Source organism: Eulemur rufifrons, chromosome 15 (genome assembly GCF_041146395.1).
Source record: "Eulemur rufifrons isolate Redbay chromosome 15, OSU_ERuf_1, whole genome shotgun sequence".
In the NCBI taxonomy this organism is placed as follows: domain Eukaryota; kingdom Metazoa; phylum Chordata; class Mammalia; order Primates; family Lemuridae; genus Eulemur; species Eulemur rufifrons.
The window spans coordinates 23,998,349-24,013,958 of record NC_090997.1 but is presented as its reverse complement, the minus strand read 5'-3'; the positions used below and the strand labels follow the sequence as shown (position 1 = coordinate 24,013,958).

At 41.9% G+C, this 15,610-nt stretch overlaps 2 protein-coding genes across 5 annotated transcripts in view; one reads left to right on the top strand and one right to left on the bottom strand.

Moving 5' to 3' along the window:
• Positions 1-8,789, bottom strand: part of BEND6 (BEN domain containing 6) — a 56,349-nt gene extending 47,560 nt beyond the window's left edge. The window contains exon 1 of the mRNA XM_069488589.1: positions 8,436-8,789. The gene's annotated coding sequence lies outside the window, so the exon portion shown is untranslated. The remainder of the gene's footprint in view (positions 1-8,435) is intronic.
• A 277-nt stretch (positions 8,790-9,066) lies between these two features.
• The window catches only part of DST (dystonin), a 443,403-nt gene continuing 436,859 nt past the window's right edge, over positions 9,067-15,610 (top strand). For 2 of the 4 annotated variants that reach the window (XM_069487492.1, XM_069487489.1), the window contains exons 1-2: positions 9,309-9,489; positions 10,083-10,117. In XM_069487492.1, coding sequence (XP_069343593.1) covers positions 9,309-9,489; positions 10,083-10,117 — 216 coding nt within the window. Of the gene's footprint in view, positions 9,490-10,082; positions 10,145-15,610 lie in introns of all 4 variants that reach the window. The other 2 variants (XM_069487494.1, XM_069487491.1) reach the window with 2 other exon arrangements.

Genomic DNA, 15,610 nt, shown 5'->3' with positions numbered 1-15,610 from the left:
GGGGAACAGGGAGAGCTTCCAGAAACATAGCAAATTAACCTTGATGCCTGATGCTATATTAGACAAACCTCAATCTTACGCAAAAATATAAAGAAAAAATTATTATTGCTGTCCTTTTTATGAAGGATAGCCAGGTGGTTTCCAATAGAGGCCTTTTCCAAAGTGAGAGTATACCTGCCCACCTCACCCCCACAAGCTTCTTTCTGGAAGTTTTGGGTCAAATTTACCCAAGTGGTAGTGATGGAGACATGGCAATGGAATAGGAGGAGTGAAAACTATAATTTTTTAATAAACGGAGACTTGTTAGATTGAAGGATTAGGAGAAGTGGTCTAGGTAAACTCCTTATAGGCTAAAGGAAAGGACCACATATTTTGTGTGCCAGGAAACATCTGATATTCCTGGAGTGCTGGGTTAGTTCTCATTAATCTGGGGAGGAGTAGCCTACGGAGAGTAAGAAGAGAGGAAGTTTAGCTGCCCAGCAAGCCCCAACTAAAAGGAAGTCCTTTAGGGGAGGGGCTGCTGTGGACAGGGAGGCAGTGCAAACGAAAAACATGCAGCAGAAATGGTTTTTGAAGTGCTGGAGAATATTTATGCCACATGCTAGCTGTGTGATCTTGGGGGAACTCCTTCCATCTCTAAGCCCCATGGTGCTCATCTTTAAACTAGGGATAAGAGTAGTACCTTACCCATGGTTGCTATGAGAATTAAATGAGTGTTCTTTGTGAAGCATTTAGCAGCAGTCCAGCAGAGTAGATACTAAATAACTATTATTACTGTTATTACTACAAATGACTAGGTTGTCCATACCAAGATAGCCATTCAATAACGAGGAAGACCAGAGCGTGTTGTCCTATGCCTTTTGGGTGAGGGGGATAAATGAATAATGATCATAACAACCACCTTTCAGGATGCTGCCGGTGCCCCTTAATCCAGGGACTAAGGCCAAGACTTTTGAACAGCTCACCAGATGGCAGACCATGAGGGGGTCTGGCAATATCCTCTCAACGTGGATTCCTGCTTCTTACAAATGGCCACAGAATGAAACTGCAAAGAACAGTGCACACTAAACCCAGAGGCGGTCCGAGGCACTCAGGAAATGATGTTGATTCAAAGTCTGTTTCTGTGTGGAATGCATGAATGTTGTGTCACCAAACCCTTCACAGCCTAGAGGGTGAGAAGGGAATTTGGAGGAAACAGAACTAGCCAGACTGAGAGATCAGGATACCTCAGGAAACTGGACCTGCCCATTAGAGTGAGAGAGTCACATAATGAAATAACCAGCCTCATACTGTGACAAAATGTGGTCATGATGATGGGACATTGAGACCTAGAATCCTGGGAATGTGGTGTTGTGGAGAGAGCAGAGGTCCACAAGGATGACAAGGGTGGTTTCTCAGTCTGCTTTATGCTGCTGTAATAGAATACAACAGACTAAGTAATTAGAATGGACAGAAATTTATTGGCTCACAGTTCTAGAGACTGGGAAGTACAATATCAAGGTGCTGGCATCTGGAGAGGGCCTTCTTGCTGTGTCATCCCAGGGTGGAAGATAGAGAGTGAGAGAGAGAGAGAGAAGGGAGAAGGGGGCTAAATTAGCCCCTTTATGATGAACTCACTCCCAAGAGAGCAGCATTAATCCATTCATGAGGGCAGAGCCCTCATGGCCCAATCACCTCTCGAAGGTTCTATCTCCTAATACTGTCACACTAGTAGTCAAATTTCAACATGAGTTTTGGAGAGGACAAACATTTAAACCATAGCATTCCGCACCTGGTGGGAAGCTAGAAATAATGAGCAGGTGGAGCTGAGCAGTTGGTATGGATGGGCGGCTTTCTCACCACGGAGTGCAGAATTACCCTTATGCGATTGAGGCCCCCAGTTACCAGGTCTGCACACTCCACAGCAGGCTGTTGAATGTTGAAAAACCTCATAAGCTGTGGCTTGGAGCAAGATTTAGGAAGAGTGGTTGCTACATGGACCAGAATGTCTAGGAGTAGTTTCTGGCAGCTTAGTACTAACTCCTTTAGTCCCTCTTTTAGGCCTTAAGACTTTGGCAATCTTTGCAGACTCTGAACCCAAGACTAGATTTTAGGACCAGTGCTGTTGGCTTGGAATGGGCTTATGTATTCAAATATATAGATTGGGGTGCTTAATTGGTCTGTAGGCAGCCTGAGAATCAAATTAACCCTTCTTCCCATGACAGAAGTCTGTGGAAGTAGTCTTAGATAGTTAATACAGTCTTTTACCCTTTTAGGGTTAGAATTGACATCTCAATGGGAGGTCCCTTAGGGAACTCACTTGTCTTCCTCCCAATACGTTTGAAGTTGCAAGAGGACAAGGAAGCTCACAGCACACCATCTCCACTTAGTCTTAGGGTGGGCAGTATTCACCTGCATTTGGGAGACTTCCCTAAACTTTTATGGGTCAGAATGGAAAGTTTCGTTTGCTCATCCTAGAAGGAGAGTGCCTGAGATGCTTTTCCCAGTCTCGGGAGTACCCATGTGATGCCAATGTTGATGAACCAAAAGAATGATTTGATAATACATTCAGAAGCCGTAGTATTTGCGTGGATTTGTATGGTCCTGATGATTTTCATGGAGGTGGCGGGAGATGGAGGTAACGCATTAAGAACCTAATGAAAGCTATGGATCATCTTCCCCAAAAGAGACACAAATTCTTACACACAATTTCAGGTCCCTTAGAAACTTACTCATGAATTCCAGGTTAAGAATTTCTACAGTAGAAATAGGACCGGCAAGAAGAGGTTTTAGGTTTTAGGCTTTCTTTCTTGAAATATAAATTCTATTATTAATATATTATAATTTAGTGTGTTTTCTATTTGTTTCCCTATTTTATTCTATAAAGTATTTGGGGCTACAAAGACATTTTAAGATGCACTTTTCTTTCTGTTCCTAAATTCATAGAATGTCATTACATTGGGATAATTTCAATAACCTCTGGAATTATGTGTTATTGAAACATCTTGTATTAATCATCAGTTACTCATCACAATTTTCTGTTCTTCTCGGTACACTTGGTACCTCTGTTCTCTTAGTGACATTATTCTTTCAGGCCATCAGCACACTGACGCATTAGCATACAAACCTATTAGCACAAAATATTTAATGCAAAAATCCTAAATGCAAAGAATTATTGCAAGAAATAGGGGACATCTAGCTAATCAATGTTGCTGTAGTTTTATTATCAAGAAATCTGGAATTTAATTCATAAATATTGATCAAGATTTTATTCATCTCATAACATGTTGTTAACTATGCAACTATAAACCTCCTGTCTTACATTTTTTCTTTTTTCACTTAAGAACATAGAAATGCTTGTAACTTATATGGCAACTCTCATCTTGGATCTAGAAAGTAATACCTTTAGCTTTCAAACTTTCTTTGTAAATTGCCTATTCTTAGAAATGGTGGAAATATTTTACACTATCTGAATAATAATGAAGAGTACTGCTCAGTGATTTATGACTCTAAGAGCTTTATATTTGATTTCTGAACAGCTCTCAAATTTTCCATTGGCAGTTCGTACAACTATGAGTAAATTTTCTGGCCAAATGACTCAGTATTTTGCTGCATGACTAATCCCACACTCAGTGTGGAAACTATATAAATGAATTCTATTTGCTTGTGGATAATAAGTGATTATTTTTCAAAAACTATCTGCAAAGCATTATACAGTAGATGAATTCAATTGTATTGATGATTTTAAGCTCCCAAACTCAGCAGACTTTTTTGAAAAGTCTATAATGCTCACAAAAAAGAACAATTTTTGTTTCACAGCATTATCGTGGATTCTTCAGCCTGGCAACCCATAGAACAACATATCCTAATTAGGCTCTAAAATTTCTAAAATGTTAAAAGAACAATCTGGAATGATTCCATTTGAAATATTTTCTCTTATAATGATACTTTTAAGTTATTTTAAAAGTTTTTATTATGGTAAGATAAATATAATGTTCTTTCCCAGGGAATATTTGCTGAAAATAATATTTGATATTACTGTAAATTATAATTTTTCCTTCAAAAACTCAAATATTAAAAAGATAATAGTAATCCATCCATATGATGGTTTTCCTGATTCTGGTGGCTGGAAATCACCTCCAAGATTATATTAGATCAGGTAGGTTCTTCTAGATGATGTAGCTCCTTTATCTTTTAACACAAGCACATATAAGACACTTTACCTAGAAACAAGTGGGCTACCAGTTCAAAATTAGTATGATTTACTTCTAGTAATTCATTACTAGAGGCATTCTTACCTGAACTTTTTGTTTTCAAGAGGAAATATTTCGATGTAATGTCCTTGTGTGATTACCAGTTGGCTGATTTGCTCAATTCCGTATGGTTTTGTAATAAACACAGGCAATGTAGGCTACATTCCAAGACATTCCTTATCTTTCCCTAACAATCACTACATAGGTCTGAGTATAGTAGTCAGGGTTGGTGGGGAGGAGATGACCAGGGGCAAAGAACCATCTAACTAGTCAGGCTCAATTTTAAATCCTCAGAGAGAATAGCAGTCTGAGAGCAGAAAGAACCAGTGGTGGCTGGGGGGACTCAAGGTATGTTGAAACAAATTGCTAAATCACAAATTCCCAGGAGAATGTCTTCTTCTCCCCACTTTTCAATTCTTCCTCTCTCACTGCTAGTTCCATCCCCCAAGTTCTCTAGAAACTTGTTCAAATACCCCTATCCTGACAAAAGGATCATTACTGACCTTATTCAGGCTTTGATTTTCTACTCATCCCCTTTAGAATTAAATTTCTTCAAAGATTGTAGACAGCAGCCCTCTCTTCTTTTTTATGTCTTATTCCTTCTTTAACTTATTAATGTCTGGCTTTAGCCTCTCCTGCCATGACGAATCAGTTCTCTGGAAGGTTTCCAGAGGTCTCCTAGTCATCAGTCCTCAGTTCTCGCCCTCCTTAACCTCCCATTTGTGCATCTGTTCTATTAAGCCACTAAATTGGAACACTTGGCTTCTGCCATCCTGTCCTGCCCTTTGCTATTCTCCAGTCCACAAATGGAAGCTGTCTCCAAAGTTCTGATTCCAATTCTCTCTATAGCTTCTCTTCCTTGCTCATTTCTTCCATTTCCATGACTCTAGCTAAAATCTATGTTGATGACTCCACAGCTGTTTCTGGTTCTGACCTCTCCACCCACATTTCCATGGGCTTGCTGACACCTCCACCTCAGTGGGTCTCAAACTCAGTTTGTCATCTTCCTCTTCACAATTATTCCTCCACCGTAGCTCAAAACTTAAGGTCATCTTCAATTCCTCCCTTTTCCAAAGTTGGTTGCTACATAACTCAGGGTGAAAACTTTCTTTCTTTCTGATGTTTCTTCCTGATCCATAAACTAGGAACTGTGCCACAACTTCCCGCCTCTAGGAAAGTACTGTGGAAGATGTTTCTGGCATTTTATTAAAGTCCTTTACTCACTCTCATCTTTGGAGGATGGGAAGACTTAGTGATGGGGAAAATCAGGGAGGGCCTGGCAGCCCACTAATGGGCAGGGCTGATATATAAAAGTCCCTTCTCTGACTCGGCTGGGGCAAAGGCAATATATGTAACCTAAACATTTGTACCCCTGTAATATGCTGAAATAAAAAAAAATAAAATTGCAAAAAAAAAAAAAAAAATCCCTTGTCACACATGGGCCTGTCTCTTGCTCACTCATGCTTTTGCCTCATGGACTGGAAAGTGTCAGGCTCTTCTCAGCCTCTGGTCTCTATGTGGGAATTCGTACAGGTTGGGGAGGGCTGCCATTCTTTAACTGTGACTGGGTGGGCATGCTGAGTTAGGGGAAAAGGAAAAAGATGCCCCATTTTGGCCTTTACTCTAAGCCATGTTCTTCAATCTGACTTTACCCTGAATAAAGTTAATATAGTATTTTCATTTCCTTTTGGTGCCTCTTGTCTATTCCCAATTTGGTTGAGAATCTAAAGGGAAGAAGGGCTGCATGATGGATCACTTTGTATATACTTGATATTAAACTATTTTAGCTATCTTCCCCAACTCCTTTGTCTTCTCTTGGGTGACAATGCTAACTCACTATCATAAAAAATCAACAAGTTACACATACTTTTCCATTATGATTTTCATCTTTTGGTATGAAAGATTTTTGCCATGGTCCTCCTCCTGTATCCCTACTCTCAAACTTTAAATTTTTGGGTGATTTTTATACATCAATTATTCTTTTTTAAATGAAAAGCTAGCAGGAAGAAAAGATATGAATTCCACTAAATTAACTTCCAAAAAGGACCGATTGGCTGATTTAATATTTATGGAATTCCACAATGCATTACGCACCTACATAAACACACAGAAAGAAGCAATTAATAATATGCTGTTATTTGGAAAATGAAACGATAAATTCGTAACAAACAAATCAGAAAATAATAATGGAACCAAATGCTAAATTCTTTCAAGAATTTGGTTGGCTTATCATTAGTATCCTTAAGATAACTGATGCAAAGAACAGACATGAATGCACCTAAAAAGAAACGTCTATAATTCTACTGCATGGCAGTTAAGCATTTGCCTGCTAAGAGAGATAAATGATGTTCTTGTGTGCACTTGAAACTTATAAATGGCTACAGCGAGACTCAGGATGATAACAACTGTGCTAAAGTAATAGCTCAGAAAACCATAATTGCTATTTAGTTGCTTTCTGTTATTAAAAATGCAGCATCTGGGGCAATTTAGTTACTATGCTGTGTCTGTAGTCTTTGACGTTTCTGTTTAAGGATATGTAGGCCATTTCAGCTCATTTACAAATTTTAAACAATGAGAAGCATAAAGTAAAGATGACCATCCTAAATTCTATTAGTTTTTTTCACCCAATGTTTGCAAAAGGTAAATTCAGTTATTTTGTTGTTTTAAATTACTCTACCAATGCCATTGTTGAGTCAATGCGGTAGAGAATTCTTCCTTTCCTGATGTACCACACATTGCAGGCTCTCAGGATTCTCTTCAATAACCCCTGCATAATGGCCAGGAGTACAGTTTCTCACTGCAGTGGGATGCGGTATCAGGAAACGTTTAGCCATGTGCATACGATGCAGTGCTACCTGTCAGACCCTCTGAGTGCCAGGAACCTAGGAAGCCTACCCTGGCATGCAGTGCAGCCTACACACTGCCATGCAAGATTCCCATCTTACACATTGTCTGCAAGCAAGGTCCCTTGCATCTTCAACCCAAAACAACTGAATGAATCAGATGCAACATGTCAACAATTTGAAGGTTTATTTTGTTTTAGGAAACCAGTGCAAATAAGAAAACATATCCATTGTTTTCCATGTTTATGAAATCTGGCCTTAAGAGACTGCATTAAGCAATGGCTTTTTAGGTTTCTTTTAATACTTACACATGGTAACTTGTTACTGGCCTTAAGAACATCAACAGTTAAGCTTTTATGCAGAGCTGTACAGCTAGTTTTTTTTTTTATAGTTAGAAAACAACACTGATTTTGAGATCCCTACAAGCAAATACAACTTATGTATTCTCAACAATACTTTATGTGCTTTTCAAAATTTTACAAATTATTTTTATGGCACAATTTCTTCAGTCTCTTAAGTATTCCAAAACAAGAGTCCAACCTAGTCGTTATTAGAAACTCCACAAATGCAGTAATGTGTTACCTTGTCACTATAATTGCAGTTTCCTTATGTGAGTAAATGAAAAAAAAAAGCCAAAAAAAAAATATATATATACATATATACAAACAATCCAGCCCCAGAACAGGGAAAGCCAGCATTGCCTTGGGGGCAGCAGAACGCGGTACAGCACCGGCTGCCCAGGCCGCAAGATGCCGCAGACTGACTGCTGCAGCAGCCGCTTCCTGGCCAGGTGGCTGTGGTCCGCAGGAAGGCACACTGCAGCGCTCCCGCCATCCCTTCTGCCTTGGCATTGCACCAGTGTTAAATCCCCTGACCACTAACTACAATATACTTTTTGCTGGTTATGAAGGGATGTGGGGTAGGGAGGAAAGGAAGGCAGAGGGAGGGTGGGCGCGAGTGTGACAGATCACTATTGCCTCATACTCCCTAAAACATTTCTCCCTCAAATATTTACAAGCCAATCCCCAACTTCCTTCACGTGCCAGGTCTCCTAAATCTGAAATCTCCTCTTCCCTTCGAATGCACTAAATGAGTCAGTCAGGGTTTTAGCGTAAACGCCTTTATGGATACAAGAGGATCTAAAAAGTGCCCATTTCTCGGCTGCGAAATAGCATCAAGTTTGGGGATGGAACAGTGCACGTCTGCAGACCGGAGCGTTCTACTCCGGAGCGCTCCTAGTTTAGAGCGGCTTGGAGTGGTGTGGCCCTCCCGTTCCTGGAGGATCCCAATTCCCAGGGAAGGCCCTTCCCGGTGCTCGCGCTTCAGCGTGCGAGGAACCCCCCCACAAGCAATAGCTCACCGGGCCGCATCCTCCAAAGCCCCAGCCTCGGGGCGGGGCGCAGGGAGGTGGGAGGTGGGGGTAGCACCGCCTGGAGGCTCCAGCCAGCGGCTTACAGTTTTCCCCCTGGCTCCTTGGCGCCCCCTGACGCCGGGCTCCCCAGCAATTCGGCCAAGGAAGGCTGGATAGGCGTAAGCCCCAGGTGTCCGGGGAGCGAAGAGGTGCCTGGCCAGTGCACCTGAGGACGGTGCGGACTGGCGGGCGGCCCCGCGGGAGGGCGCTGGGCACTCAGGCCCGAGCGCAGCCCGCGGCCGCCGCCGAAGCCGCCGCAGCCATGTCCGCGCGCCCGCGCTGCAGCATCCCGGCCGTGATGTCATCAGCTGATCCCCCGCCGCGGCGCCCCATTCCCGCCCCCAGCAGGCCGCCGCGGCTGCAGCTGGGGCGCCGCGTCCCCGCCCCGACCCACGTGCGCCGGGCTTCGGGGATGCTGAGGCTGGCGGCGGCCACAAGACGATGCGGTGGGCCCGAGCGGTCGCGGCGGCGGCGCTGCTCCTCCCCACTCGCCGCGTCCCCGGCGGGGCTGCGCCCGGGGGCTGCGCACGGACGGGGGCGGGGGCGCCTGGGGAGGGTGGGGGGAGGCTCCCCGCCGCCAAGTCGCTGCCTCGTCGCTGTCTGCTGAGTCATGGCAAGCGCTCTCCGCAGCCCTGGATCACTCGCGTAGCGCGGCTGGCGCGGGGTGCGCAGCCATTGGGCTGGGCGCGGGGCCGCGAGCGCCGGGCATGACGCGCTGAGCCGCGCTCGCCCGTGCCCGTCGTCCCGGCGTGCGCCCAGCGCGGGTGCCTGTGCCGCCGCCCTCCAGCCCCGCCGCCGTGTCGCCCCCGCCTCGCCCGCACCATGATCGCCGCGGCTTTCCTCGTCTTGCTGAGACCCTACAGCATCCAATGTGCCCTCTTCCTCTTGTTGCTTCTGCTGGGCACTATCGCCACCATCGTCTTCTTCTGCTGCTGGCACCGCAAGCTCCAGAAAGGGAGGCATCCGATGAAATCGGTCTTTTCGGGTCGTTCTAGGAGCCGAGGTAAGACACGCCGCGACGGGCTTCTTCGGGCTGGGAGGAACATTTAAGCCGATTTGGAGAGTGATGCGCTGCTCCCTCCCTTCTCCGCTGCCGCCCCTGTCCCCGTCGTTGCCCACTCCCCAGGCTGAGTACATTTATTTATTTAACGCCCCTTGCCCCTTTTGCCCTCACCCCCGCCCTCCAGTCTCCCGGGTTTGGGGGACCGCGGCGATGCGGAGGGCAGGGAGGGGAGGGACGAACTCAAATTCTTGGTGTCAGTTTGCTAGAGCCCTAAGGGCAATTCCAGCGTCGTCCGGGGCTGCGGCAGCCTCGCCTTCGCCCATCCTTCGCTGGAGCTTAGGGGTTAGAAAGTAAGGCATGGAGAGTTCGGGGCTCCCCAACTCCCCCAGAACTTTCTCGGCAACTTCTCGCGAAGAAGTCACCTAGAGACCGGTGGCCCAGCACTCCCCTTCCCTCCCCCACGGTGTTCCCACTGAGTGCGAGGCGTCTGGACTGTGCCTTTCCGACCCTCGTCTCCTAGGTAAGTCCTTAGTAATTCGGTAGGTGAGGAACAAGGAGTTAAACGAAGCCTTATTTTTCTCTTTTCTCCTCAGATGCTGTTATGAGATCTCACCACTTTCGTTCTGAGGTAATTTATTTAGCGCGCACGCTCAAGGTCAGAAGAAGTTCTCTTTCCTGAGTACCAATATTAATCATATGCGTGTTAAGAATCCAGTAGGACATTGAATGGCGAGCATGCGGTCCCCAAGCCCAAAGTGACACGTTTCTTTTTAAGTGATTCCACGTTAGTGCTTAGCGCAGGGTTTTAGTGAATTTCTTGTGCAGTGGAGCAGCTGTACGAGAGGGGGAACGGCAGCCCCTAAAAGCGCTGCAGACCTTAGAAAACATAGTCACGGGGTTGATACCAGCTTAGTTTACAATCTGTAATTTGCCGGTGGAAGCTTTTTCTGCGTGCTGTCAACTGACTGTGGTTGTGTGCACTTGGATAAGCGAAGAGGTTAGTGCAGAACACTTTGCTCCACATGCATTTTATTTTAGATTTTTCAAGTTTACATTCCTATTCTCTCATAAAGCTTTCCATGTTTTGCTGGGGATCATCTGATGATTTTTGCAGAGTGATGGTGATGTATGCTTAAATGCTTACGCTAGTGTCCACTCTTAAATGTGGGCCGAACCTCTAGAGCAGGCAACCCAATCACTGTGCCCAGGTGAAGCTGCTGTAGGAGGAGCCCCACTGAAGATTTAAAGAAAATAAAAGACACAAGCTCTCCCTGACCCAGCATTTCTTTAGGAGTTTTCGGGCCAACTCCCACTTAGCATACTTCGTGTAAGATAATTTGCCCTCTTTTTTGGGAAAGTTGCACACAGTTGAGATTGGAGGTTGCTGCTTGATACAGTTTACTCATCTTAGTAAAGACGTCATATTTTCACACCCTGCATTTACCTGAAGCTATTTCACCAGTTAATCAGATGTTTTATTACACCCTAATGTTTGGGTTCTAGTTGCTTAAAAGCTTTAACTGCATTATTATAATATCATTATAATGTTGCACCATGAGTAATTCTACTGCATATAGCGCTGGAGAGTGAAAACTCTGTGCTAAATTTAGGATTCTTGAGAGAATAAGTTAACCAGTCAGATAATCAGAGGTTCCATTCCTGGCTTTACATTAACTGTTTGTGTGGTGCTGGAAGGCTCTTTTAACCTCTGGGCACCTCAGTTTGTCCATCTGTAAAATAGGGCCAATAGTACTTTGCAGGATTATGGGGAGTGGGGGGTGGGGAATTACAAGAAATTATGTTAAAAAAAAACTCACTTAGTTCACAGTAGGTATTCAGTACTTGGTAGCTATCATTATATTTTGTAAAATTGAATTTTAAAATGTATAAAAATAAAAGATATGTTTGCAAATTTTCAAGTCTTTATTAAATTAATTAATTCAAGTTTATGGAAGACAACAAACCATATCTATTGTAAAGCAACCGTTTTTGAATATGTGATTAATTCAATAGAACAGCCCATTTAGATGTGACGGAAAGTACATAATGGTAAGAGTGCAAACATCAAAATGTAGGATTTTGATTTTAAAAAGATATCCACAGTTCCACACACATAAATGATAGAACCATAATAGTAACCTTATTATGGATTATTATGCTAGCCATCAGGCATTTCAGCTAAAGCACAAACAGAAAAAAAAAAATGATACAGGACTATGTCTTGTTTAGTTACCTCTCAGTTGAATGTTTGTCCTGAGCTTGCGTTTGGTTAGGAGAGCTGGGGGCAGTTGTTTAATGCCTTAACTTATTTACAAGATTTCTGATACAGTTTGACATCTTTGTGTGTATTTGATATTGGCCTTTGATATTGGCTACTAGATTGTGAGCTCCTTGAGGGCAGGGACCATGTGTCTTGTTTAGGGCTGTATCCCCACTGCTTGACCCAGTGCCTTGTTTATAGTGTGCTATTAATAAATGTTTACTGAGTGAATGAATGAAAAAAAATCTGTGGTGGTTGCTAGTTCCTGTAACTGGCAAATAGAACTGAGAGCTGGGCAGAAAAGGAAAATGCATATTCTTAGGACATCGCTTAGAATTCAACATTTGCTGAATCTTAACTCTTATTTGATCTTTACAGGCTGTCAAAATTTTCCCTGGAGTTTATACTAAAAGTGTAAGTCACTAGTTAAAACAAAATGGATTTGATTAGAATATTTTTTTCCTGAGAAAATTAAGTACAATATTAGCTTAATTTGTTGATAGGGTATCAACAAAGGAGCCCATCAACAGGCTCCTTCGGTAAATTATTCAAAGAATGTTATTTTATAAGTGCAAATCCTGAGACTGTGTTGCATGAGAATGTCATATTTCATCGGTGCTTTGTTTATATAAATAAAACATTTTCCCTTAAGGAAAACACAGGGAATTTTTTTTTCTTTTCTCTTTCTATCAGGTTGCAAGATTTTCTCCTTGAGAAATACCTCTGAATTTACTTGGATTCTAGCATATTTAAAAAATAGAATTTGAGTGACATGATGGATTTTCTTGTTGCTTTTTAGGAACAGCTACTATAAAATAATTATCAAAGAAAATTTTTGGATTTTCTGACAAGTTTTAATCATATTGAACTAAGAAGTTAGTACTTTCTGTCCCTCATTCCAATCTCAATAAATAGATAATTTGCTTCCACCATTTCTATAGTGGTCAAATGAGGAAAATGAGTTTAGGATCTGCTGACTCACTTTGAAATATGAAAGAGCTTCAGGAAAGCCCTTGAACAGAAGAAGAAGTTTGGTGAGCACTTTGATGCTTTCCTTGTCCAGTTGGACAGGAAGTTTTAGCCGGTTCCCTCTCAGGTAGTCAGAGAAATACTTCTCCAAGAGGAAAAACCATGGAATCAGGACTCAGTTTGTTGTGGGTAAGTTCTGTAGTCTGGAAAAATGTCATCTCTCTCATCTGAGGAGCTGCAACTTTTTTTCTTCTCTCTAAGTGTATAATGAAGACATTATTTTCTTCCTCATGAAGCTAGAAATAAATAATATAGATGGTTATAACATGTTTTGGAACCATATAGCCAACATCCCTTTTTATTGTCATATACTTGCAAACTTTACTGGCTTTTTAGTAGTCCTCTAAATTTTAATAATAGCGTATGAGAATGTGAAATTATTCATCCATCTAGCATGGCCTGAACAGTGTAACTGCATTTCACTGATAGATAAAAAGACCCAATTAGAAATACATGTTTTGTGTATGCATACAAAAAAACTTATCCAATGAGTTTTTTGTCCTAAACAGCTGGTGAAGAGAAGTGATTTCACATTGATGTAGGACAGTTTAGAAACCAAGTGTTCATTCTGGTTTCTAGAATTCTGACATCTAAGAAGTGTACTTTTCCTGAGGATTTATAATGTTTTATGCTGAAACTTTAAACAGTGGTAGACTGTTACCCCACCTCTCTATGGTGAAAGGCAGTGACAATGCTGATTTTAAGGAAATTTCAGAAAGTAATATGGGTAATTGAGGTACCATTAGATTATAAGAAAGAGTCTTGGAAGTACTTCAGTAGAATAAAGACAATTATAATGCCCTTTGAGAATACCCAGAGTGAATAGTGGTAAATGATCCCTATTCATCAGCTCAGTGGAATAAGGGAAGCCTTGTTTGATAGAAGGAAGGGGAAGAGCGTGTTTTTTATCTATCAGGATTTGAGTAAATGTCTTCACTTCCCAATTCAGGCAAAGGAATCAAAAGAGTTAAGCAGTTACCGAAGAGTCACATAGCAAGATAAAGACTGAGTAAGACAAGAATTCCCCAGCTACATTTTGTCTGTCCTGTAGTGTTTAAATGTGTCTTTCACAGGCCAGAGAATAATATGCCCAAAATTTTCACTGAAAGAGAGAAATTCAGTTGAGTTTTTAGTGGACATTTCTTATAAAATGGAATAAGTAAATCCTTTAATTTTTTTTTCAGTGATTATCCAAATTACCATAGATGAAACAGTAGTCCTCTTATCCTCATCGTGTTTCCAGAGTATCTCTGCACCAAAGCATGGGAGAACGGTCAGCAGAATAACCACATTTCACAGCTTCTCATTAAATTTGCATCTTTCATTAAGAATTACCCAATTTAGTGGATTAGGGAAAATGATAGTTTATTACTGAGCTATTCTTTATAATTAAATTATATTAATATTTATAAATTTCTTTGTCTAGAGATAAATTCTAGGACTAAATTAATTTATACTAATTAAGTCATTCATAAGTTGTAACATAATGTAGCATTCATTTAGCTTCACCTAATTATTTTCAAAATGAACACATATATTTTTTTTCTGTACGAGCTACCATGTTAGACACTAGGGCTAACAAAGGGCCTGAGATACAGCCGCTGCCCTTGATAATTGACTTCTAGGTCACTCCCAATATCAGTGCTGAAATTGTATAGTTACTGGTTTCTTCTGTTGTGGTAACTGAACTGCTGCACTGTTTCCAACTATGAATCACAAATGTGATGAGAGCATCAGAGGCTGCAGTGTATAAGTGGACAGCTAATACACATGTAAAAAAGACAAATTCATCCTTTTCACAGAGCTTATTACACCGGAGTGAACACTGTCATATAATTAACCCTTACTTTAGCTACATGGTGACAAAACAGAATTGCTGAAAGAAAAAAAAAAAAGGAAGAAAAAACTTCCACTTTTTATTTTCATGCAACCAAGTCAATTGAATGCAATCTAGATTAAAATTGAAACAAGAGCTTTTCCAGAGAAGTTTGAGTCTTTATCTAACCGTAAGGCTCACGAATGACTCTCTTTGAAATTGGGATTGCAAAATAGACCTAGGCTAATAACAATTACTGGTATAATGAAATGAATACAGGAATGGGAGCTCAAAATTGTGGTTTGGGTTCTAGCTCTGCCACTCAATAACTGTATCGCCTTGGGCAAGTCTTTCTTACAGTTTCTGAGACAGATTTTGTGTTCTCACTGGCAACGTGAGGATGATCTCTGAAGCTCCTTCCAGAAGTAATAGGCCATGTTTCTATGTACAAAGCATCATGCTGAAAAGGCATCATGGAAAACATGATCCCTGCCTTCTAGGAGCTCAAGGCACTTAAAGCAAAAAATATAGCTAGCAAAAATACCAAATAAAACTTATGTATAGAAAAGGAATGATTGGAATAGTGGTGGTGAAATGATTGCTTCTAGCTGGGGTGATCAGAGAAGCCTTCCAAGAGGAGTTAATATTTATGCTGAAGGATGAAGGTTGTATAGTAACTACAGTAGTCCCCTCTTAGCCAAGGTTTCGCTTTCCATGATTTACCCATGGGCAACTGTGGTCTGAAATAGTAAATGGAAACTTCTAGAAATAAACAGTTCATAAGTTTGGAATTGCGTGCCATTCTGAGTAGCGTGATAAAATCTCGAGCTGTCCTGCTCCATCCCACTCTGTCCTGACCAGGATGTGAATCAGCCCTTTGTCCAGCATATCCGCACTGTCTGTCCTGGTTAGTCACTTAGTAGCTGCCCCAGGTATCAGATTGACTGTTTCTGTATTGCAGTGCTTGTATTCAAGTAACCCTTATTTTACTTAATAATGGCTCCAAAGTGCAGTGA